The 24,722-nt window shown below is 38.2% G+C and overlaps 1 protein-coding gene across 2 annotated transcripts; it reads right to left on the bottom strand.

The window, feature by feature from the left end:
* Nucleotides 1–614: 614 nt before the first annotated feature.
* On the bottom strand, nucleotides 615–23,173 carry HAT1 (histone acetyltransferase 1). Of its 2 annotated transcripts, none has more exons than XM_037397839.1 (11): nucleotides 23,069–23,173; nucleotides 21,799–21,870; nucleotides 19,087–19,162; nucleotides 16,268–16,388; nucleotides 10,202–10,381; nucleotides 9,841–9,962; nucleotides 9,236–9,340; nucleotides 8,786–8,892; nucleotides 6,036–6,187; nucleotides 4,659–4,775; nucleotides 615–1,017 (listed from the first exon to the last, which is right to left on the bottom strand). In XM_037397839.1, exons 1-11 carry the CDS (start codon nucleotides 23,073–23,075, stop codon nucleotides 850–852), a joined length of 1,227 nt encoding a protein of 408 aa, XP_037253736.1. In that variant the 5' UTR covers nucleotides 23,076–23,173; the 3' UTR covers nucleotides 615–849. The 2 variants fall into 2 exon arrangements, with proteins under 2 accessions (XP_037253736.1, XP_037253737.1); XM_037397840.1 differs by lacking the exon at nucleotides 615–1,017 and adding an exon at nucleotides 1,603–4,517.
* Between the last annotated feature and the right edge of the window lie 1,549 nt (nucleotides 23,174–24,722).

Raw genomic sequence — 24,722 nt, 5'->3', positions numbered from 1 at the left:
TCTGAACTACCAGAAAAGATAGCATGGTGTAGTGCTCTGAGGGAAGAGAAGCAGGATATTTAAGAAATAACCTCACATCTGAGAAGTAATGGATAACAGAATAGAATGAAGGACCTATATGAAGGCACTTGCTGCCCACAGATCTGTATGGTTCTTAGACTAGTAGAAGTGCTTTTGGGGTCCTTACAAAGTCTTGGCTGTTTCCCCAGCTTGTGAGCTATTTTCCTGAAATCACAAACAATTTGGGGGTTTGAAAAGGAATATGGCTCAAGAATCTTTAGAGGCTTAAGCAGAGTGGATCTGACAGAATATGGGAGCAAGATCCACTTTGAATATAGGGTAAGGAGCCTGTACTCAGGAAGCATGCCAGCTAGATCACAGAACCAGTCTTGTAAGCTGCTTGCATGCCATTAAACCAAAGAGTGCACAGGCCCTACACACTACAACAGGATCCAAGTAGATCTAGATCTTCCTGAGGAAGATCAAGTTAGGAGAAATCTGGGAGAGATGCAGTATTTATATTGCTTAGATTTATGTATTAACTTGCTATTCAGGTATCTATTAAATGTTGAGGCAAAACAGAAGGGTAAAGAAAATTTGTACAATTGAAGTGATACTATATCTGAGAATGTACGTTGTTTATTTCAGCAATAAGTGCCCCCAAACCTGAAGTACAACATTTTAAAATCTACAACACAAAAATAGAAAATATTCAAAATGCACAGAAACACAAGTCACCTTTAATGTGATTAAAACGTCACATGAGATTTTTTGCAGTTAAGTGGCAATTAAGGATGTGCTTTACAACACTGTATAGAAATTTGCAAGTTTCCTGTACAGGCAGGATCCTCAGGCTTGTGCAAGTCGTTCTAGGACTCTTCGGTAATCTGAAACAAGTTGTTGGAAGCTCTCTTCTAACTGTTCATGTTGCATGTTTAGGTCTATTTGGTTCAACTGGTTCGTCAGCTCCTCTGGTCTTAGACACCTTCTCATCTTGGCAAGTTCTCTCTGCTTTTTCTATGCAACCAAACAAATAGTAATTTGAACACAACCAATAATTATCAAGAATATGCTATTTCATCAAATGTATTCAATTTCATTATCTAGCTCTTTAAGATGTCCCTAATACTAAGAAAAAAAGTTAGTGTTTGATTAGGACATCTGTTCTGGTAAAGCCTGAGTTTCTGTATTACCAATCAACATGTGAAGTAAAAAATGGTTTCAAGGTTTTTCCTTGACCAAACGGATCAGGTCAACTCCTGAAGATGTATGGCATGAAGAACTAGACTGTAGAAAACTACTCAGGATATTTAGTTCTATGCTGTCATTAATTACACTGGTGTCCCATTATGGGGCTGTTCAGCCAACTGATTTCCCCATAATTGACTATCAATAATTAATTTTAAGCCTCCTGTACACAGAAAACATTTCACAAGTATTTACAAATTATTAAAAAGTTACCAGGGATTAGCAATAACAGCACTGAAATGCAGCAAGATTATTTACAGGTATAAACGTATTTGTTTATATGATGAGGAGAAGATGAGGAGTTCCCCTTGCTGTGTCACATATGTGGTGTTTTTACCTGTTTTTTAAAAATACCTCAAAATACTTCTGTACTTCCTTTCTCTGGATGTACTTTTATATAGCTGGTATCTATTTCTGAATTTCTCAGTTCCTTGGTTACCTTCCATTCTCCAGTCTTCCCTCGCTTTGTAAAAAACGAAATGTCATTCAACATTTCATTTAAAAAAAATGCATTATGTGTGCCTGGCATCTTATCAATAAATCTTTGCAATGCCTGTGGAATCATAAGAGTTTGTTGAAACAACAAATTTTTCCCCAAACTATTCTAAAATCAAACCCCTTCTGTACTCCATTTAATTTTACACTTATCTCAAAGGAAAATCAGTTTTCTTTCTGTCATTGATGCTGAGGGTCAGGAGAAAGAAGTGGAGATCAGAGTAAACTGTAAATGAGTGAGATCAGAAAAACTTCTTTAGTCTCCCACAGATCCCATAGCCAAAGTTCAGTTCAGAAAAGGAGTTTCTGCATCAGAGTCCTTATGAGGCCTCCAGGCACATTTCTAGCCAATAATCAAGAAAGATTTAATTGTAGGAAGGATGTCAAAAGTAGCATAGCTGTTTAAATTTTAGATTCACGTTAGCTCTAGCTAGTCAAAATGAGTACAATACTCAAAACGTGTGATGAGTTTCCCAAATGAAAATAGAGATGAGTACCTTCTGTGCAAGCTTCTGTCCATAGAAAAACTAAAACCTCCTTATTCTAGAATTAATTTTAAGTCTGATTAACAGGAATATCTGTTAAGATTATATATAAGCACTGAAAAAAAAGGTGTCAGCTTTTAAATGTCAATTACATCTGATACTGTAGCATTAGGCCATCTCTAAGTTCCTGATTCTGGGTAAAAAGCAAATTCCCTCCACACCATTCAGATAGCCAGCTGTTCCAATATCCATTTCCTCCCAAATACAGTACCAGCATATGCAGGTACACAAGATTCTGAAACCCACAGTCAGTGACATTTTACCCAAGCAGTTTCAAGAGGATTATTTGGGAGCAAGTTATTGGACTTGGCAGAAAATTATACTCTGTTGAAGTAGCAAACCCAAAAGAAGTACTATGACTAAGAAAAGCTGCACAGCAGTGGTGTTTACTTGCAGAAGGGATGACATGAAGAACAAAGACATACTATCAAGAAGACATGTCTACCAGCAGAGTCTACTAATGAGCATAAAAACCAGGGTTCTTCAAAAATGGAGAAGCCACAGTGAACCTGGAATTTCACAAGCTGCTCACCCTTTGAGCTACCTTAGAGTGATGCCCTGTTCACAAAGATACTAAAACTTTTACTTTCTGTATCAGTTATTCCAATCTAGTGGTGCCATATACATAAAAATCTCAATATTTTTAGCAACAGCCTCCTTGCTAATGTGAAGACCTGAAGGGTAATAGATGTACTACAGGGTTTTGCATCTGGAGTTTCTGCAGACAGTTTTATTTCTGCTATTGTTAGTCAAGGAAATAGCTGTAATACCATTTTTACTAAGTTAAGGTAGTGGCAATTTGGAATTATTCTACATTTGTGCAGCACTGTTCAAATGAAACTATCAAGTGTTTTATATAAAAAATGATACCAGCATTAAGAGCGTGCAATAATATTCCTGATTCTTTAATAAAATTTGCTTCTCCCCCCTCCCCAATTACTATATACTTACTAAAACTTCATTTAATTCCAGTTCTGAAAAAATTTTGAAAACAGCACCATGAATAACATTTATTGGAAATATCGTTTAGGAGGAGTGCACGAGTAAGCTGTTTTCTAGGTAGAACTATCATAAACAAGACAGCTGTATTTCAGAACATGAAACAAAATCAGGGAAAGGGTGTTGGCTGCAGCATCGCATATCTAGCAATACAAAATCCATTAATTACTAATGTATTTACTGCATGCAAAGACTGAAGTGGAAACATCTGTTAGAAGCACAAGAATTGAAGTTGCCTATGCAATTCTGGATTTCCCCCCTAGGACTTCAGTGCTGAGTGAATGAGTTGCAACCATTGTAACAGTCTGGTTAGCTGAAAAATCATGGCCATATTTGTAGCAAATTTAGCAAATGAGACAAGACACTCATGAAAGAGAACAGAAAGCGTTTTGATTCAGGCCCTGCCACTCAGCATGACATAGTGTTATCTCCAGATCAGGCAAGTATTTAATACAGTGTTGGGTTCTCATTTCTGTTAACAGCCCCGCTAAGTCCTGCATGAGCACAATCAAAGTTTTGCTATTTTGGTATAGCAGGGTAAGTGCTGCTTTAGGAAGGCTTGCAAGCTAATCAAGGTATTTCTCATACTTTGTAAAACTTTTCCAACAGGATTTTGGTTTGCTTAGCAAGTACTGAACAGAGTGACTAACATGCTAATTATAGCAATAAACCTAGATTTATTTGTGGTCTTTTGACTCTTAATACAAAGACTGATGCCATTAGCGACTAGGATATGTATTTTTTTTTAAGCTGTATCTCAGAGTCAGGTTATGCAATACTGACCAACAGTACTGAAGATCCTGAGAGACATACTTTATAGGAACTAAGAAAATTACTTCGTAATAAGTTTATTACTTCCTTGAACTTTACTGCTGAAATTATTTTCTATTCCATCTGCACGGAATTCTATGTTGACATGGCTTGATTACTTCTAGCAAGCTGTTTTGCTAAGACCTAGCTAACAAGTAGAACAGGAATCTGAACTATGCCTAGTCTGCAGTGTAAACTTGTAATAGCATTTACCTCTTCAGATTTTTGGCTTGTCTATTAACATATTTTTAGCCTTTTCAAGAAATTGACATTTTCTTCCCCTTAAGCCTACCTGGGCACAATGCCACTTGTAGCAAGATAAAAAGCCTTAGTAGTAACTTCCTGCTGGAACTGGGCACAAAACAGTCAGGAGCCAAGCACAGGATCTTCAGCACTGCTGTACGTGAACGTTCTCTGCATCTGTATATGTGTCAGTAGAACACCGCATAACTAATAGTAGTTGATTGGCAACATAATTGGCATCAGCTACATTTATGGAAATGAAAGTAAAATCAAGTATAATTAGCCTTGAAATAAGTATGATACTTAAGTCATATACACCTTATAAGGGCCAATCAGTCTTCTTTTAACGTCCAATCGATAGCTTCTGGACTGTTCTGCATCACCCATATCTGTTGCACGCAATCGGAGAATTTCATAAACTCGTCTTGTGTGTTGCTAATGAACAGAAAGAATAAAAACCACGTCTGAATAAAGCGGTCACTCAACAGAACTCAAAGTGGAGAAATACTGAAATATTAAGTCATTCCTCAGCTTATTGGGAGATAGGCACAGACAAGCCTCTGTCAAACCTATCCTTCTGTCTGGTGGGTTAAATGAATAAATATTTTTGTTTTTCCTTCAAAACCATTTCTTCCATGCAGCCAGTGCCTGATGTCCCAAAGTGTTGCACCAGCTGTAGAGGTGTTTCAAGGACCTGCTGTAGATGAACAGCATGAAGTCCAGAAAGCCAGAGACCAAAACTACTTCAAGTAACTGAATGACTGAACTAGAGTAACACTAAGCAGTATTTTGCTAAACATTATCTACATTGCTTATTTTATTAATTGCTGTATATCTACTGCCCTTCACAAGGCCCCCTGGGAGTTCTAAATAGGAGAATGAAATAATATTTACAACTTTTTGTTTACTAGGGAAGAAAATGAAAGAATTAGTAATGGGAAAACCGAAGTGCTTTTGGAACCAGGATCAGCTAGTATCACATCTGGGAAAAAAAAAAAAAAAATCATGTTGCCACTACATTCCTATTAACTATTGCATCTGTATGAAAACAGAAGACTAAGTATTCTCTTGCTGAGCAACAGAACAAAAATAAGGTGGTTTGTTTGCTACACTAGCTAGCATATGTTTAGATACTGTTAAAAAACCCAAACCTGACTTATTTATCCCTTCAGGTTTAAGGTATCAGACATAAAAGGCTGAAAATGTAGTGTCCTTATACAAGCAATACCATTTTCATGAACACATTTGAATATGGCTCCACACTCCCCATCCCTCAAGCCTCTAAGTTTTCATTAAACCACATTCAAATACATTTTTAATTAAGCAGCTCTGCCATTCCACTACCATACTCACTAATGAGTTTAATCACTGAGCAGATTACCAGAAAATTTAACTGTTTAGTTCTCTAAGTTTGCTACTTTAATGTTCTGCATTCCCAAAACAACACTTGTTATTTGTATAAGTATACTTGAAAGAAATGGAAACCATGTCAAATTCTATTACATCAACAGAATCAGTAGGTAAAAAAAACATTTACCTAAACCCACAACCTAGGTATCTTCTCCCTTCCAGATACAACCTAAAAATCTGTAGAAATAAGCCAGAGCACGCGAATTCCACGTCTCCACCTCTTTTTAAAGTGTTATTCTACTAGTTTGATAATAATGTCCAACTACAACTGTTCTGATTTAATACCTTATTTATTTTCAGTTTTTGTTGAGCTTCCATCACCATTTCTTGGGTGAAACCTTGCATTAACTTTCCTGGGGAAAAACAAAGCAAATCTTGACAGAGCTTTACAAGGACAAAGTCTCTTAGCTTCACATAGTTTTCAGATGGATCTTCAGCTGGAAAGAATAAAAAAGCACACAGTTAATATCAGCATTATGTTTCCTCATCTCTAGTATGTAATTGCAAAGTACTACGGAAAACAAAAGCAGATATGGTATTCATCAGTATACGAACAACTGTGCTGAATTTTAAGTACTAGTATCTAAGTTTTACATTTTTGACAATAGATGTTAAAGAGCTTGCAGAAAGAAAAAATTTCCAATATTCTGTGTATGCAGTACTGTACAGTATTATATAGGCACTTCTCAGACTGTCAATACACACATTTAATGCAATTTAACTCTTGGGAAAACAAAATTACTTATGTATAAACCCCTTTTTCTTTTTTTCCGTATATTCCATGTTTGACAGAATGGTAGAGTACTAGAACACAAACTAACTATGTGGAAAAAGACTGGTGAAACTATCCTGCTGTATACAACTAAACTAGCCGAAGGCAATTATTGACCACAAGTTATAGCCTTTGTCAGCAAGGCAGGTAAGGAAAGGTACAAGGACCCAAAGGGCAAGCTTATACAAAATTAAAAGGCTGGAAGGACCCAAGCAAAAGCTGATCACAATTTTAAGGTCCTTCCATTTTGCTTAAAACAGCAGCATAACTATCAAATCTGTTACTTTAAAAAGAAACAGCAAAGTTGAAAACTAGCTTCAAGGAACATCAACATGGTCCCATATGCAACTTTATTCCCACTTATGAAATATGCAGAAGGAAAATGCTTACAACATTGTGAATATTTCTTCCTTAATTGTTTAGGCAGGACTACTACAAATAAGTAGCAGGGTTGTGTTCCCCCCAGCACTCATTTTTCTGTGGACTGGCATTGTGAAATTGCTAAACAGCTCATATCCCAGTTGTGTTTTTCTTCAGTTTTGAGGACCATTGTAAATAGTTGAAATCTGTAGTTTAAGGACAATCGAAAGCCAGTAAGTTTCCAAGGAGGACTGGGATAGAAGTTTTTACTTTGTATATGCAGCACTGCACAACTGGCAGTTTATTTTTTGGGATAGAGAATGCTTATGACTATTTTATCAGTTAAAATGTTTCATGCAGAGTGGCCTAATCTTGTATGGCAAGTCTTATAGCACTTATTCTGCAGAAGAGACTGGAGAAGCAGAGATGATTGATTCCATTCCTTTTTGTTCAGATTAGTTGGAAAACAGACAAGGCAGTGTCTGCACCGTAAGCACTATCAGTATACATTTTGCTTGTGTCAATTAGGAGGACAAGCTATAAGCAAAGCAAAATATTTTTTGTAAATGTGAACGAAGTATTTTTTTTAAAGCACTAGCTCATTTACAGAGGTTACGTGTATCAATTTCCTCTTTTCAAAATGGTTAAAGGCTTTACTTCACAATTTTAGAGGCTACGTAACTAAATATTCTGGCCATATCAAGATTGTCCAGCCCGATTTTCCTCTCAAAAAGGACAATAAATAATTTTGTAAAAGCCTTAATTTCCATAACTTGAGCGTCATGCAGAATACTGCAAGCTTCTCCTGCTTTATTCCATAAAGAAAATAAAACCAATTTTAGTGCACATTTACTGTTTGCTACAACCCTGCGTTTAAGGCACTGAGCCATGAACACATCATATGATTTATGAAATAACATGTTAAGACTTTTTTTAACCTCAATCCTAACAGCTAGGTAAAGGTAAAGCTTTGTACTATTAAAAAGAAAAAAGTAAATGCATGATGCACATGATTTCCTGTTACATAAACAAAGTTATATTTCCTTAGGTTCCTATGAACTGGATTAAAATGATGAGATTGATTACTTTATGTTAGGATTATCCTGCAGCACTGCATTATGAAAGCAAGTGTTCTATTGTATTTTAATTAGAATGGAGGAGTTATTTCTAATTAAGGTGAGGTCTGTGACAGCCCCTACCTAGAACAGTCATGTGTTTGAACTGCATTTCTTCCTGTATTGCACTTGAAACCACAGAACAAATGTCATGTTTGTAGCCATTTATGTTATTTTTGTGCACATATACCCTTTTTCTCCTCTGCCATTTCCTCAAGTTTCTCAAGTTTATTTTTTCTTTTTTTTTTTTCTTTTTTTTTTTTTTCCAGGTATTTGTGCACACACCTTCAATATCATGGATGCCTTCAGCCAGCAATTCATGCTTTGGGAGCACAAGTTCTCTACAGATTTTTACTGTCTCTAAAATTTTGGTTTACACAGTAATATTTATGTGCAATTTTACGTTGGTGTCCCCCCTGCTCCCAATTTTGAGTTTTGGCTAATAGGAGTAAGTAGAAGAAATAGGAATTTGACAAAGCTCGATCTCTTGGAAAATTCAGCTGTGTATTCTCACAATAAAATGGCTAATTAGCTGGTAATCCGTTCATGCTAGGGATTGAATTTTCCTGGTGTGCTGTTCTCTAAGTAAAGGATTTAAAGAGCTACATTATATACAGTTCTTCTGTAAACCAGGGTACTATTAATCCTGAACAGAGCTGAAGCTAAATCTTCAAAAGGCCATTTAATTCTGACAAATTAACATGAAAGTTAGTTTGCAGGCTAACAACCTGTAAATGCTACAAGTTGCTTATGAAACAGGTGAGCTGAGTTAAAAATTTAACACAAACCTGTTATATCAAGTACTGTAGGAGAAGACATATAGTATCTATGAACTGTTTCAAGCAGCTGAGCACCATGGCCTTCTCCTTGGAATGGTGGCAAGATCAGCATCTGGCTACAGACAAAGGAAAGTATTTTCAGTTCAAATGCACGCATTTGCAAACTTTATAATGCAAAGGCTTAAAACCAAAACGGTATTTCATTTTAGATTAAAGTACATGTAGCAATCTTCATGTTAAAATAAAATTTTTAATGGAGTCTTAAAATTGCTAAATATTCAAAACTTGTTTAAGATTCCCTCTGCTTGAGGAAGGGAACAATGAAATAAATCAGTGCATAGCCAGCTAATAATGGGGATTTTTTTAAACAAATCAACACCATTATAAACAAGTATTGGGAACTTCAGCAGTTCCCTCTTCTGAAATAAAAGGCAAGGCACGAGTTACACCGCCAATTACCTTACACGTGGCCGGGTTTTGTCTGGGTACACATAGTAATTATAGACTGTCATGTAGCCTACGGTCGCAAAGAGCGTAGCTCCATCCTTATTATACTTCTCAAATCTGCAGATAAAACAGAAAGCCAAGCAGGTCAATTACAGTCGCGCTCCCATGCAGTGTCCATTTTCTTTTCCATTCTCCAACTGAATTTTCAGTGTCAGCAAGCTACTCTGTGAGGGCCCAATGGGTACACCTGCTATGTTCTGAATGTACAATTCACTTAATTGGTGTGCAGCAACTTGGATAAATCAGGCCTCTTTACAGCACTTCAGTGCACTTGCTTATTATAAAGATGAATAGGTGGCAAGTAAAAGAAAACACAGGCAAAGCTCATTTTACTGTTTAAGCCTACATTCAGGGCTCTAACGGACAACAGCATTTAATTCAGCTCTATTCTCAAGCTTTCCCAAAGCATAATGGAGGAAAACTCAAGCCTCATAAACAATGGTTTTTCTTTCCTGGGAAAAATATCATTATACTGCTCCAATAATTGGCCAGCCACAATTAAAATGCAGGCTTTGTGGAGGTAATAAGGTCCACTGTTGCTTTAGAACTGTACTTACACTAGAAAGTAGTTCCATCTTTCATCATCTACATCAATAAAGCTAGCAGTTTCAATAAACCACATCAAGAACGTCTGAAGCCTTTCATGATATTCTCGAAAGCCTGTACATGTCATGTCGGCCTAGGGAAAAAGCCAGGAGAAGTCAGGTGAAACCTATCACAGATGTAAGAGGGAAAAAACCCCATGCAAAACCTAATTAAATTCTCCAATATAAAAAAGCATGTTTATAATTATCAATAAACTGGTAAAAATGACAGTATTTATATATTACAGTCAAAACATTACTGAAAATGCATCACTGCAAAATAAAATGTGATTTGCTTGCTCAAAATCACAAGTTTTAAACTTATTTCTCATACCTTGTATATCTGATATGTTATATCTTCACCAGCTTCCTCATTATGGACAGAATATGTGTGTAGCAGCATTCCAAAGGGCTTGAAGTTGACCTCCTTCTCCAGAAGAGACACAAAGTCATCTGTGTTTGTGCAAAAGCCAGGAGGAATGATTTCTCTAATTTTACTTTCAACATCATCTGCCTGGAGATTACAAAAGGGGGCAGGATCAGTGGAAGATTGGAAAAAGACAGCACTGATGTCACTATTGTGGTATAAGAAATGCATGTAAGAGAGACGCTATGGCCTAACAGTAATGAAAGAAGAAAAAAAAGACAAGGAATAGCTCAAGCATTCCTGTGTGTTCAGTAGTGACTTTCCAGCAAGTAAAGGAGCTGCACTGATGAGATCCAGCAAAGTCACAATCCAGCAGCCACCACAAGCATCTAAAAGCTTGCAGTTACAGCATAAGTTAATGAATGTTTTTATGGTTACAGACTGTTACATTTGTCCAATTCAAAACCTAATAGTGCTGATAGTTATTCTGAAAGTGCAGCACGTTCAGAAGCTAAGACTTCCCAGTCAGCAATTCTCTAAGACCTACACAGCCTTGTGGAACACAGGTTCCCAAACAAGCAGCTTACAAGAGGTATTAGGTGAAGCAAAACTATGTGGAAGAAAAGGGACAAAGATCAAAAATGGTAGCTCCCAAATAGGAAAGTGACAGCTAGCACACTCTTGCATTCTTGTGTCTCCCTGCTTGAAATGCCTGCCTATAGAATCAGCAGCAAACACCTTACAAACTCAGAAGACATCATCCTACATTCTAATCAAAGAAAAAACTGAAAACAAAATTTAACATAATAAAAATATAATTTAAGGATACTGTCAGCAAATCTCACCTGTGGTGTAACATACTGGGGAAGACAAAATATTCTGACCCCAAAATTAAACTCAGATTAAAATTACTCTTTTCAGATAACCAAAGTGAAAGTTAGACTATCAGCTGAGCAGACTTCATAATCCCTTTCAGACCCCAAAAAGACCACTTGATTGAATACATTTACTACTCCTTTTTAACCATGAATATTTGATGAAGTTTCACAATAACGTATTACTGCTTCTCACCAGGCAATAAAACTTAATGAATTGGTCTCAACTTAACAAAACCGTACTCCTCAATACAACCCCTAAAAGCCTGACATTACATTCAACAAAATGAGCTTACATTCAATTCAAACTTTCCTCTGAACAATGAATCCAGGTTTTTACTTAATGGAGTTTGCCGTGAGTTCAGCTGTAATGTTTGTATTGTATCTATTTCCACAAGAGCTGACACAAGAACACTTTGTGTTAACTTACTAAGCAGCTCTTTCACACCGTTTACATGCATGATGGGTATTAGTTCAAAACCAAGACCCTTGCTACTTAGCATTCAAAACAGGGAAATTAAGATGCTTAGAACAAAATACACTACAAAAGGCTAATACAACATGCTACTAATTCCTGTCCTTTCAACTATAGTCCCTTAAGTAGAAGCAATGCACCTGCAAATGAATAGCACTTTATCATTCAGTTTCATTTTTAGTGCAGAGAAAGATGGATGTAGTTCAGCACAAACAAGTTTTATTCTTAATGGTTTGGTACTACCAACATTTATATTTATATTTGTAGAGAGCTCTATTAAGCAATTAAAATATAGCTCTACAATACTTGGTGTAAGAACCCAGTTAACATGCGTACAATCTTTACATCCATTTCATTCTCAAAACAAAAGAGATGCGTTTATTGGAACCTTTGCTATTCTTCTTAGAGCAATATTAGTGAAACATTTTCTTTACACTTAAGTGATTTAACTGCGTTACACAAAATCAGCCATTTTTTTCCAGAATCAATGACTTACATAAAGAAAAGGTTAATAGTATGGAACACATTTTAGAAATGCCTTTTTTTTTTAAACTGTGCAAGTGCAGTTTTTACACAGATCTTACACTGCACTGCTGTCAAAGCTGTAGGAAACTGCAACTAAGAATCTGTAGTGTAGCGATTTATTTTATGTATCTGAAAAGAGCATGTGAAAATAATCTAGAATTAAAAGAATACTTTCAAGCATCAGTTCAATAACTTAAGCTATGTGCAAGGTACCTAAAAAGGGTGAATATACAGTATGAAGTATTACATAAATAATGTTTAAGTAATTTTGCTCCCCTCACAATTCTAAGTTTCTTCACGAGTGGTAAGGAAGGCAAGCTTCCAACCTGCTGAAAGCACGTAAGACAATCTGGCTCCCACCACAGAAAAATTTTGTTTTCCATAAAATACAATTAAATAATGAGAACAGAGGCTTAGCAGATAAAGCAGTACATAATTCTTATTAGTTCTGTATGACTGCAACAAATTTTCAGCTACTGCCTCCTACAATTTCTCTCCACTTGAAATGGAGTCTGGCATAATTTAAGAAAAGAAACCATATTCTTCAGTTACTTTCAGGGTTAATAAGATCTCTCTTTCTCACAGAGGAAATCCCAGAATCCTCAGTTTGAGTGGTGGCATAAATTTAACTGATCTAATTTTCAGTAAGTCCTGGAATACTGGAATCTTGAAATAGCAACAGCATACAAAGAATTTGTTTCATTAATACCTGTTTTCATTAATACCTGTTCTTTTTAATGGAAACATCCATTACTTAGTAGGCACTTTCCAGACACTTCTCTCTGAAGTGCTCATAAACCAAGCAGTTATTAAAATTAGTTTACTGCCTTTCCCATGTGTATTTCTTTGATATTGGTGAGAGGTTAATTTCTTTTGCCAGAGTAAGGCAGTCCTATCTTACCAACTGGCATGGAGGCAACGGTGATACACAAGTTCCTTTCCAGAAGAACAATCCAGCTGACTACTGCAGCAGTATTAAGCAGAGGCGAAGCCACTTACAATGAAGCATGCAAAAACCTGAATGAAGCCAGCTGAGAGCTGTTGAGCTTATGGTTCATGGAGGTACTGTCTGTAATGTATAACCTTCATAATCAGAATCATGTAAGGTGATGATGGGGAATTTGGTATAGACTTGTAACTAAACTTCATTTGTAGTAGTACTACTTAAGTGGGGAGTGTCTCTTTGTACATAGCATTTGACTCTGGGTAATTTCAATATAGAGATTATTCTTGTACTAACAGGCAGTTATAACATCTGTGTATCATGTAGATGCTGTTTCAAAGTGACTTAATTTAAAATAATTATAGAAAAATATTTGAAAGCTGAATTTCTACAACAATTACATGTATTTCCAGTGGGGAGCAATGGAGTGATCAGTAGTACTGCTTAAAAAAGGATGCCAAATACTAAAATTACACTTTTTCATTAACTTTTGTGTCAAGCAAATGTGTTAGCCCAGCTGCAGAGCAAGACAAGTACATTTATAGTAAAGACTATTTCAGAGGTTAGTGAAATAGTTCGCTCCTGCCCCATCAGAAAATGCAGATGAAAAGGAAGATACTTGAACAGCTGCAAATCTCAAAGCAGCAAGCAATTTGGAGGTCAAGGCTATTAATATTTACACCAGAAGAAAGCAGCCTCTCTTCAGATATTTGAAAGGATCAATTCCACTCAAGGGATAACTTCTATTTTCATTAAATGAAGTGCCAGCTTCTGTTCAAAACATGATCATACTTTGCTGAGCCTTCTCCACTACCATGGTTTAGATCCATCTTTAAGGAGATGATACTAAGATGCATAAATATGACTGGAGTTCTGACTCCTGACATTTCAGGATCTTATCTTTTACCTCATGTTTGAAAAGATCTTGGAGAAAAAAATATTGGTATTGGGGCAAATATTTCTGTAAGTCCCCAGCAGAGACTGTAGCAGCTGCTTTAGCAATAATGGAACCAAACCTACTACCACAGAATAAAACCACCTGCTGTTGAATGGGCTTGTGTGGGTATTTAGATACAAAATCCTAAGCTGTGAATAACTTTGCAGAGCAATAAAACTAACTTCTCCCTTGTAACCAGTTATGTTAAATGCAGAAACTGCTGTCATTTCCTAAACACCATCTATTCACAACACAAAGATCAACAGTCATGTATAGCAGATAGTCTGCATCTTAGTATAATTATCCTGAAGGAACCAAGATCAGCAACTAAACAGCTAACCTCGAAAAGTAAATGTTAATATGTTTAAATTGACACCCTGCTGTAATGACAGTTTATGTTCTAATCTCTGCAACTGCATTCATATCTGAAGGTGGTTAAATTAATGGCAAATCTTTTCCCTATTTAGGTTTACATATAGCCACATGATCAGCTTATTTGGATGTACGCTGTTAACAATACCAAGTGAAGCACAGGGTAAGCTACCTATTCTTCTGATTCAGTGAAAACCTATGGATACTCTGGAAAGTATAGAGAAGCCTCGCTCAGAAAGGTCTTTTTTTGTCCCCATCTCAATCCCTTAAGCAATTGGAGGAATAATTAAATATAGAAAACAGGACCTGAAAGAAGCAAGGATTCCAAGCATTCAAAAAAGTTGCAGAGTGCACTTAGGGCAAGACAGATCTTTCCTTTAGCTTGCACATACCTCCAGAGAAGTAAAGGGGCTTTGCCATTTGTACAGAAAATAGATAGGCTGTAAGTAAAAAGGCCCTACGGTGTGGATTCCTGTTGTGACATGATTTTGAAGTTATGCTGGTAAGAAGTTGGACTGTTTGATTTTAATATGATTATTACTTTGCCAACAAGTTTTCCTTTTTTCCTTATTTCTAAAAACCTTCTAAAGATTGAAGATCATGACCTTTCACTCCTAAGATAATGTTGCCCTAGCCTCACAAGTATTTCAGACATGTCCAGGCACTTAGCTTGTTGAACTAAGTATATTCTAATACAACTTCAGAACAAGGAAGGGCAAATCTTTTGGGCAAATTCGTTCAACATTCAAATTCATTCAGAAGTCATTCCAATGTTTTTTGCTTTACAATAGTCCTTTCCTTGAAAATATTTAAATAAACTTGATTAATTTGAAATTGGGAACTTAAAATACAGCTTGAAGTCATAAAGATATTTACTTTTTTTTAAAAAAAAAACTTTTCTCAGGCAGAGTAATTTGAAGTCAGTGCAAATACAGAGTATTACGAAGACTCATCAATAACCATACCAGTAGCTCTTTTGGAAAGAAATCAACTCAATTTTTTCTTCCTTATAACTAAGTAAAACTCAGAGGATATTAAGTTTTCTTAATATATCAAAGACCACTCTGAAAAACTAATTTTTTTTCTAAATAACTGTACAGGTAATTATACAATAATTTAATGGTTAAAAACATTCTTAATAAAGTATTTTATTCCTATTTCTAAGTTCCATATACCTTTCTTCAGCTAGCTGAAAGACTGACTAGCTTAGCTTTTGTGGGGTTCTCAAAAATATTCTGAGAGCATATAGGAAGAAGTGGTGGGTGTGTGTGTGCGGGGCGGAGGGAAAAAGCTTTTCTTCAAGTTTTTTATAAGCTTGGAAAAGCTGTAGGCAAAAAAAGAAAAAAGTAAGAGCCCAAAACCAAATAAAACACCCTGCAGGCAATTGTATTATTGTACTCCTTTAAGTAATGCATAAAGCACACATGATACCTAACCAGAAGTTTCTAATCTCATTTCTGCCATACTTGTTCTCCACACCTGCCATTTAAAGAGACACAATCAAGCACCCTACCTCATGAAGTGTTTACAGAAACATCCTTTTCCTTCTTACTGAATTCTCTTCAACATAAAAACCCACCAATGTTAGTCCTCCTCCTGGAGACAGTTAACACAAAAATACAGTCTTGCTAAGTTGTTGGGGGTCTTTTTTTGTGGAACTGGCTTTGGTATTAGCATCTCATGTTTGATTGTACCGTTTGACACAATTTTGATGGTACTGCAGTTAAATGAGGAACAATGGGAAAATGTATAGATGAAGTTTGAAGTTATTTTCAGCTTAGCAACAAAGGAAGCTTTTAATGTAAATCATTTTTGGGTGGGCAATTACTAAATCTAGAATACTTGTCCATATCCCAACTAAACCTTCTCAACAATATTTTAAGTGCAAGTCTGGTTCTGTCTTTACCTCCACACAGTCAAACTTTTCATTAACTTTAGATGTATATTCGATGCGGAAGAGCGTTGACAGGTTACCAGCAATATAGTACAAGAGGATCTTCAGTCCCTTGTATCCAAAAGCAACTTCACTGAGGAAGAAGAACAGAACAATCAGGAATGCTATACACAGCAAAACATTTGCATCACAGAGCTTTCATTTAATATGCTTTGAGGTTTGCACCATCCTTCCCAGTGAGGTATACTAAGTTTCCTAATAGGAAAAGGGGATCAAACTGCATGCACACTATCTAGACAGAGATAATGCCTTACATTATTTCTACTAGTTATTTGCTCCTCTAGTGGAGAAACAGAACATGTGCCTGAACTCAGTAAGGCAGTGTCTGTGTCCTTACTGTGACAGCTCAAGAAAGAATACCTGAAATAGCTAATACTGCATTGATGTTTTTCAATACCTTATGAAAACTTACAGCATAGTGTAATAATTTGGAACACACTACTGCAATTTATACTGTATAAAACACAGACAGATAACCAGTCATAGCAGTTAAGTGTGGGCTTGGTGAACAGTTTCTATATAGGTATACAATCTAACTAGAAGCAAGTAAATGCAAAGTATAGAATACAAAAGCCTTTTTTACACTTTGAAAATATGAGTTGCCTGAACGTAAGTACTATATTGTTGTGAAGCAGAGAGAATTTCTTTTCAGGCAAAACACCAAATGGCAGAATATGGTACCAGTCACAAAGAAACAGGTTCCTTTTTTTGATATTTCAATGCATTGTTAAGTTTTTTTAAACTGAGATTTTCTTTTATGGTAGCACACTTACAATTTAAAATTTGAAGTATAAGCGCCAGAACAAGAATTTGGTTGGTAGTTATACTGACAGATTGGAGAGTTCTCCCATTACTGAAAGTATAATTATTGTCAATGATAGCTGCAGTAGATTGTAATAAAATCAGACTACTACATCTTTATATATATAGTTCATCCTACTTGGAATACTTAGCATGCTTTTTAAATTAATTGGAAATTAAGAAACTTAACTACTTCAAGAAGCCCACAGACACATGCATGGGGATTTTCCATAGTGGTTTGTTTTTTTGTTTTAAACTATGGCCAGATTATTGAATATCACCCTACTGAAAATATTAAATGACACTTTAGGAAAAAAAAAGAAGTAACACTTTTCTGCTCAGACTTTAGTAAAGCCTTTGACACCATTTCCCACAGCATTCTTCTGGAGAAACTGTCTGCTCATGGGTTGGACAGGTATATTCTTCACTGGGTAAAAACTGGCTGGATGGCTGAACCCAGAGTGATATGAAGGGAGTTAAAACCAGTTAGTGGCTGGTCACAAGTGGTGTTCCCTAGGGCTCAGTAGCGGGACCAGTTCTATTTAATATCTTTATCAATGATCTGGACAAGGGGATCAAGTGCACCCTCAGTAAGTTTGCAGATGACACTAAGTTCGGGGGGGAGTGCTGACCTGCTGGAGGGCAAGGCAGCTCTGGACAGGCTGGACAGAGGCCAACTGTATGAGGTTCAACAAGGCTGACTGCTGGGTCCTGCGTTTGGGTCGCAACAACCCCACACGAGACTACAGGCTTTAGGAAGAGTGGCTGAAAAGCAGAAAAGGACCTGGGGGCACTGGTCGACAGCCAGCTGAATTTGAGCCAACAATGTGCCCAGGTGGCCAAGACCATTCCAGCTCCTATCAAAATAGTGCAGCCAGCAGGACAAGGGCAGTGATTGTCCCCCTGTACTTGGCACTGGTGAGGCTGCATCTCATATACTGTGTTCAGTTTTGGGCCCCTCACTACAAGACATTGACGTGCTGGGGTGTGTCCAAAGAAGGACAATGAAGCTGGTGAAGGGTTCAGAGCACAAGTCTTCTGAGAAACAGCTGAGGAAACCGCTAGGGTTGTTTAGCCTGGAGAGGAAGAGGCTTGGGGGAACCCAATTGCTCTCTGCAACTGCCTGAAAGGTTGTAGCAAGGTGGGTGTTGGTCCCTTCTCCTAAGTAAGAAGCGATAGGACAAGAGGAAATGGCCTCAAGTTGCACCGGGGGGGTTCAGACTGGGTATTAGGAAAAATTTCTCTACCAAAAGGCTTGCCAAGCATTGGAACAGGCTGCCCAGGGAGGTGGTAGAGTCACCGTCCCTGGAGGTATCTAAAAGACATGTAGATGTGGTGCTTAGAGACATGGTTTAGTGATGGACTTGGCAGTGCCAGGTTTGCAGTTGGACTCTATGGTCTTAAAGGTCTTTTCCAACCTAAATGATTCTATAGTTTCTGTATCCCCTGCATGTCTAACTGGTTAGAAGTGTATATATTAGAGAAAATAAACCCCTGAATTCAATGAAGTTAACATTCAATTATCTAGAACAGCCAACAATATGGGTTTAAGTAAGTACTTCTATGTTTTATTCACTAAAAATCCCATGTAACAGTGAAAAAGAAATTGATATACTGTTGCTAGATATACATTTTTGGTATTTATTACTGTGAAACTTATTAGCAATAATTGGTAATTTTTCTTAATCTTTGAGAAATGCCATGAACACAATGCCCACTTAAACAAGCTGACTGCAAAATCAGGTATTTCATTCTCTGCTAATCTACCTTAAAATAGCATATAAAATGACTACAGGCTCAAACTACAAGCTAAGCACCAAGGCCACAGTTTCACTGTATAGTCATAAAACTGAAGTATTGCTGTGTCACTTAAAATAGCTTGGCATAGCAGGGTTTCTTGTTTTCTAACAATTTGGAAGCAACTCTCCTCTTCTGGACCTATCAGTTTGACTCTGGATGCTTTAACTTACTCGTCTCCGAACACTTGATGGCTATACTCTGGATTAAATGTTGTGTTGTCATCCTCCAAATCCTCAGGAAAGCGAACTGAGGAAACAACAAAAAAAGAGCATGACCAAGTTATCAGCTTCAGTTTGTTTATCCACAGATTCCCTGGCAGATGTTCACGTGTTCTTCCACTACAGTCAGGCAATTTCAATTATGAACATTTCTATGTTAGGCTGGCATACAAATGAAAAAGACATCTTGTTCAATTTAGATGCATGTTATTTGATCTGAGATCAAATCATTAAACAGATTAAAACTGAGAAATTGACACAGATTTATATATTTCATATACCTCACTGCCCTGAATGTTATGCCTTTAACTTTATCTTGAGCACTGAAGGCACTGCTCAGCTAGATATCCCCACAGTAAGCCAGATCAATCATGTCAACAATGTTGCCTTCTCATTCTGCCATTCTTCTACACGCAGATGAGAACTCTTCACTGTAGGGCGTTTTCATGGAGTCATGAATAGAAAGAAATGTTTATGTGCGTTTACTTTCATGTCAAAGTTTTGGAGAATCAGCATGAATACATACAGAACGTTGCACCAATACTATATTGGTCCTTGTACCAATATTACCAAAATAATTAAGTGATTTTTTGTTTCCTGGTTCTTTACTTTTCCTTAAAGCCTACTTAAAAAGGTCTTTTCTGGTAAGGTAAAAATATTCGCTATAATGGCATCTACTCAAACTCAGTAACTTACCCAACAAGCATTTATAATGTAACTCCATTATATGGAGTTACAGCAGTTCTTCCATCATAAAATATATGATGTATGATTAGTGGATGAGGTTAGAGATTAAAGTAGGATTTTCTAGGAAAAATTTTAGAAGACTGAGAAACTTGATTCCTAAACACCCTCTGTGTATTTACAGTTACCTGCAATTGGAAGGGATCTAACTCTTAACTTAAGCATTAAAGTTATATAGTTCAGCCACATTAACAAGGCACAAGTAGCTCAAAACGACAGTTACCTATTTTTTATGTTGAATGAGATAATATGGCATTTGCATGAGCATACAATATTGTAGGAGTTAATATTGCTATTAAAGCTTTTTTCTAAAGCATGTGGAATATTGAACTGCAGCTTTATTGCTGCTTTACTCCAGTAAAAACAGAAATTAAGAAAAGCTTTTTTCTGATAATATTAGAAAGGAATTATTCAAGGAGAAAAATGCATATGAGGAGTGTCTTAGTGACAAGATAGAAGCTTGGCCCTCTCAGAAGCAAAAGAACAGTTGCCCTTGGCTTCTCAGGTTTAACTATAAGCAATACATTTGAGTCCAAGTGGCAGTGTTAAAAAAAAACAACAACAAAAAAAGAAATAAAACAATAACTAAAGAGCAATTCTGAACTGTCACCACAGACTAAATTAGGACCCTGAAGAGGACAGTGTATAACTGCTTTTATAGGCATGTGGGAAATGCATGACTTTTCTTAAATGGCACCACTTTGCAGCTTCTCATCATTTTTCTTAACGTAATTTGTATGTGGAACATCTATACTCTCTGAAAGAAAAAAGGAAGCTAAAGATATTAGGTGAAATGGGCAATGGGCACCTTATTTAAAAACTCTCTAGCAGTCCCCCTGAAGCCTGGTATAGTAGTTCCTTGGATTTTCAGACAGAATTCACTCAGATGTCACTATGTCTCATTCACTCCTTTAGTTTTAGAAAAGTGGAAGAGAAAAATGATACGATATATCCAGTCATAAAACCATTTTTTTGAAATAACATTTAAGAGCAAGGGAAATATTGCACAATTATAGTGGCTTAAAAACATAAGTATTTTGGTTATAATGACATTTTGGCTCACAAGCTGAAGGTGATTCTGTATTAAAAATGCTACTAAACTATACAGAATAGATTGCTAGTAGTAATTCAGGATATTGTTTCACAGGTTCATTACTTTTATTTTCTTAAATTATAGTATTTGTACTGCTCAAGGGAAGAAATGGCTGAAGGGCTGGAAAGATCAAAAGTTAAGACAGGTATGCCTTATTCTTTAAGTCATTACTGCTGCATGTAAGTTTGAGATATGAGCAACTCCACCAAGAGTTCAGTAGTTCTGTTTGTATTCTGGGTGTCCTAGTAAGCAAATTAACTATAGAGCGCAATAAACAGTCCTCAAAAAATAGAATTTTTTTCTATCCACGTTTTAAACAATTTTCATTGTTTTGTGTAATCTAGATAGGGGGGCAGCAGAAAACCCAACCCAACAACACTTTCCAGTCTTTCTTCCTTTTTGTTTTTTCCTTTCAATGAAAAAGAGAAAGATGTTTAAAAAAAAATCTGGTATTTGTAACTAAAGAAATTAGTTCTGTTGCTATGGTCACCACGAAGACAACATACTTAGAACTGCAACATGGCATAAGGATTAGAGAAGAAAAGACATAATACTTCAAGAAAATAAGACATAATTCCAACGCACTCTGGTAACATGCTAATAAATAGGTAATAACATTACTATGCAGAGACAAGACTGAATTTCTATAGCTGTACTTAATCGTTGCAGTCTCAGCAAAACTAGACTGTGTATTTCTATTCTTGTGTTTGTATATTCATACTAATAAGTACATATTATACTTAAATCCACCCGAGTTTTAAGGAAGTTTCTTAAGAAGGTACTAAAATATTCCAGTATCAAATGCACAATATTTTAAGTGACATTACCTAGTTTCAGCTGAATTGCTTCATTTGTATTACACTTGTATTCAGCCAGCTTCTTCTCCATAGCAGTAAGTCCTGAATAAAAAGATGTATTTTTTAAAGAATTAAAAGGTGTACAAATCTATGTGTCACTATTATTCAAGGAACATATTTAGAAAAAGGTTCTCAAAACCAGAAAAACACACACAACACAAACCCACCAAAAATACTGAAAGAGCAGGTTAAAAAAAGCTACAATGTATAAAAGGAATATAGCGATTTATCTCAAATGCTTTTGTGGAACTAGAAACAAGAACTAGAAAACAGATCACAACTATCTCCCTTTTTAGTCTCCAAGAAAGAAGGGCATTACAGTGAACGCAGTTAAACGTTCTAAGCTATTACAAACAAAACATATTTGAAAGCTCTAAGTAGAGATTAAGTATTCAGCCTAACATGTTTCTTTTAAAGACCACATTAAGTAACATGCTTCAGGGCATTTCAAGTATTTGCATGAAGTTGTTTTCATAAACAGGTGTTCATGGGCTACAGTGGCATGTATGCCACCAGCAATTACATAGTTACCACTTTGTTCCAGAGTAGACCCAGAAGGAAATAACAAACAAATTACATCTAGTCTGTTTTCCAAAGCATAATTCAGCACTGAAAACATGTTTCACTTATGGTATTTTTCAAGTGCTTCACAAATCCAGCTTCCCCTTTATTCCAGAAGTCTTACCAGAAAGTTCTTCCTCTAACATCAGGTAGTAGTCTTAAAGTAAAGGCAAGTTTGGGTTTTTGATTCCCTTCCCACCCCCACTAAACTAGTGATCATGGAGACACACTCTGGCTTACCACTACTAAGCGACTGTGAGCTCGAGGATGCCTGCCTGCCTGCCTGCCCGCCCGCCCAGCAGCAGCATGACCATAGCAACAGGAGGGCAGAAAGTCAGCCCCACCCCCAGCACCTGACTCTCCGGTGGTCGGAGCTCACCGCGGCCAGCCCTCAACGCCACCCGCACCCACTAGTCCCGCCACGGCCGCCCCCAGCTCGCACTCCACTTCCTTGCCCCACGTCCCAGCACCTGCGCGCGCCCGCATAAGCACGGCGGAGGGGAACAGCGCAGACCGGCCCCGGTACCCCGCTCCCCCTCCCGGAGAGGGACGGACTGCACCCAGACCGGCTCCCCCAAGCCGCCGCGGCCCCCCGCCGCGGTCAAAGCGGCACTGCAGGCCCTGTCATCCCTCAGGACGCAGCCGAGCAGCGCAGGGCAAGCCAGGCCCAGGGACTCACCCGCCATTTCCGAAGAGGTGGCAGACGAGTCAGCCGGGCAGAACGAATCAACCCGCGCGCCCACTCACCGGAAGTGAGCGCACACTCATATACTTCCGCTTCCGCCCGCCGAAAAGCAGTGAGGAGCCAATAACGGCACCGTGCGCGGCGCGCACCCGCGCGCATGCCCAGCGCTGCGCGAGCGCCGCCCCGCCCCGTCGCGGCGGGAGCCTTGAAGAACTGCATCCGCGCGACTGCTCCTTTGGTGGCCCCGCCCGCAGGGCGCCGCCGGGGGGAGGGCGCGGCGCGGCGCGGCGCGGCCTGGCCAGCGCGCATGCGTAGTGCTGCCCGCCGCAGCCTCGCACCTGGCACGGCGGCGCGGGCACCGCCGGCAGCGGGCGGGCGCTGGCTGGCTCTGCCATTTGGAGTGCACCGCTGCCAGCCCCTTGGAGCGCTGTGCGGGGACCTGGGCTGTGTTACCCGGCCGCAGCCCGGGGGTCTGTGGGATGTTAACCATCTGTGAGGAGGTTTAGGGTACAGCATCGTCCCTTCCCGCTTTGGAGCGGGTGGAGCAACTCTTTTACTTCCACTCTTCCTGCACGTATAGACCTCATGGCTCAACACCAGTTACATCTCTGAGGAAGAAAATAAGGCCTTACTGTTAGTAAAAGAGATACGGTGAACCACTTGTTACAGCCACGGCTGGAAGAAACATGGAGATTTCTGCAGTTGTGTCAGTTTTCTGATGGATGCTATAACTGCAATTAGCATAGATATGGACTTGCCGAACAAGATGGTTTAGTGGCCAAATACTTCACAAATAGGCAGATTTCTAGCAAAACTGTTTCTGCTGTCAGCTGGCACATAGGCATATACATAGTATGTGAACTCCAAATTATCTTCAGGACATTCTTGTTGACCTGTAGCCAAAAAAAGTTCTGCTTTCTGAAGAAAATGCGTTGTTCTAAACTTACGGTTATAAGCCCTTGTTTTGTGACCACCATTATGAATTCCCAACTACTATAATGTAAATCTATATCGCACTGTGTTATCTGAGGTATAACAGAAGCTGTCCTTTTTATGTTTTCCAGTCACATGTGATAAGAAAGATGTTGTTGGGTCCTTGAAATAGTACAGCAAGACATAACATGCATTATTATTTAAGCACTTACTGTGATTGAATTGTCCAAACAAAGTATAAATTTCTCCCTTCTTGAGGCTGTGGCCTGCATGTTTTTCATTTCGACGCTTAAAGCAAGTCAACGTGCTCTACTGCTGAAGTGTTATGAAGCTGTCAGAAGCTACTGAATTCCAGCCAGAATTGATTCCTTTGTGCCTCTTTGAAATACGGGGCTACTGCCGCCTCGCAGCCGTGCTGCCAGAATGCTGGTCTGTGAACAGTTCCAGCACTTGGTATCACCAGCTTAGCCTCGCCGACCCTCAGGGGCACGGCTGCATCCGTTAAGCGAGAAAGGAGTTCCAGCAGCATCTTAAAAAGTTCAGTTTTGCACTGTGGAGGTGCTACCAGGCGCCCCCCTGCAGCACGGACCCACACCCGCGCTCCAGGTGCCCTCGGCGGGGCGGGTGATCCGCCGTCCAACCCGTGCTAGCGCCGGTGCCCAGCACCGCCGGCCGCGGGTCCGTGTGGTGGCCAAGGCGCGGGGCGAGGACGCAC

Source organism: Falco rusticolus, chromosome 8, assembly GCF_015220075.1.
Source record: "Falco rusticolus isolate bFalRus1 chromosome 8, bFalRus1.pri, whole genome shotgun sequence".
Taxonomy (NCBI): Eukaryota; Metazoa; Chordata; class Aves; order Falconiformes; family Falconidae; genus Falco; species Falco rusticolus.
The sequence above is the reverse complement of the archived record's forward strand: the minus strand, read 5'-3'. Positions and strand labels throughout refer to the sequence as shown.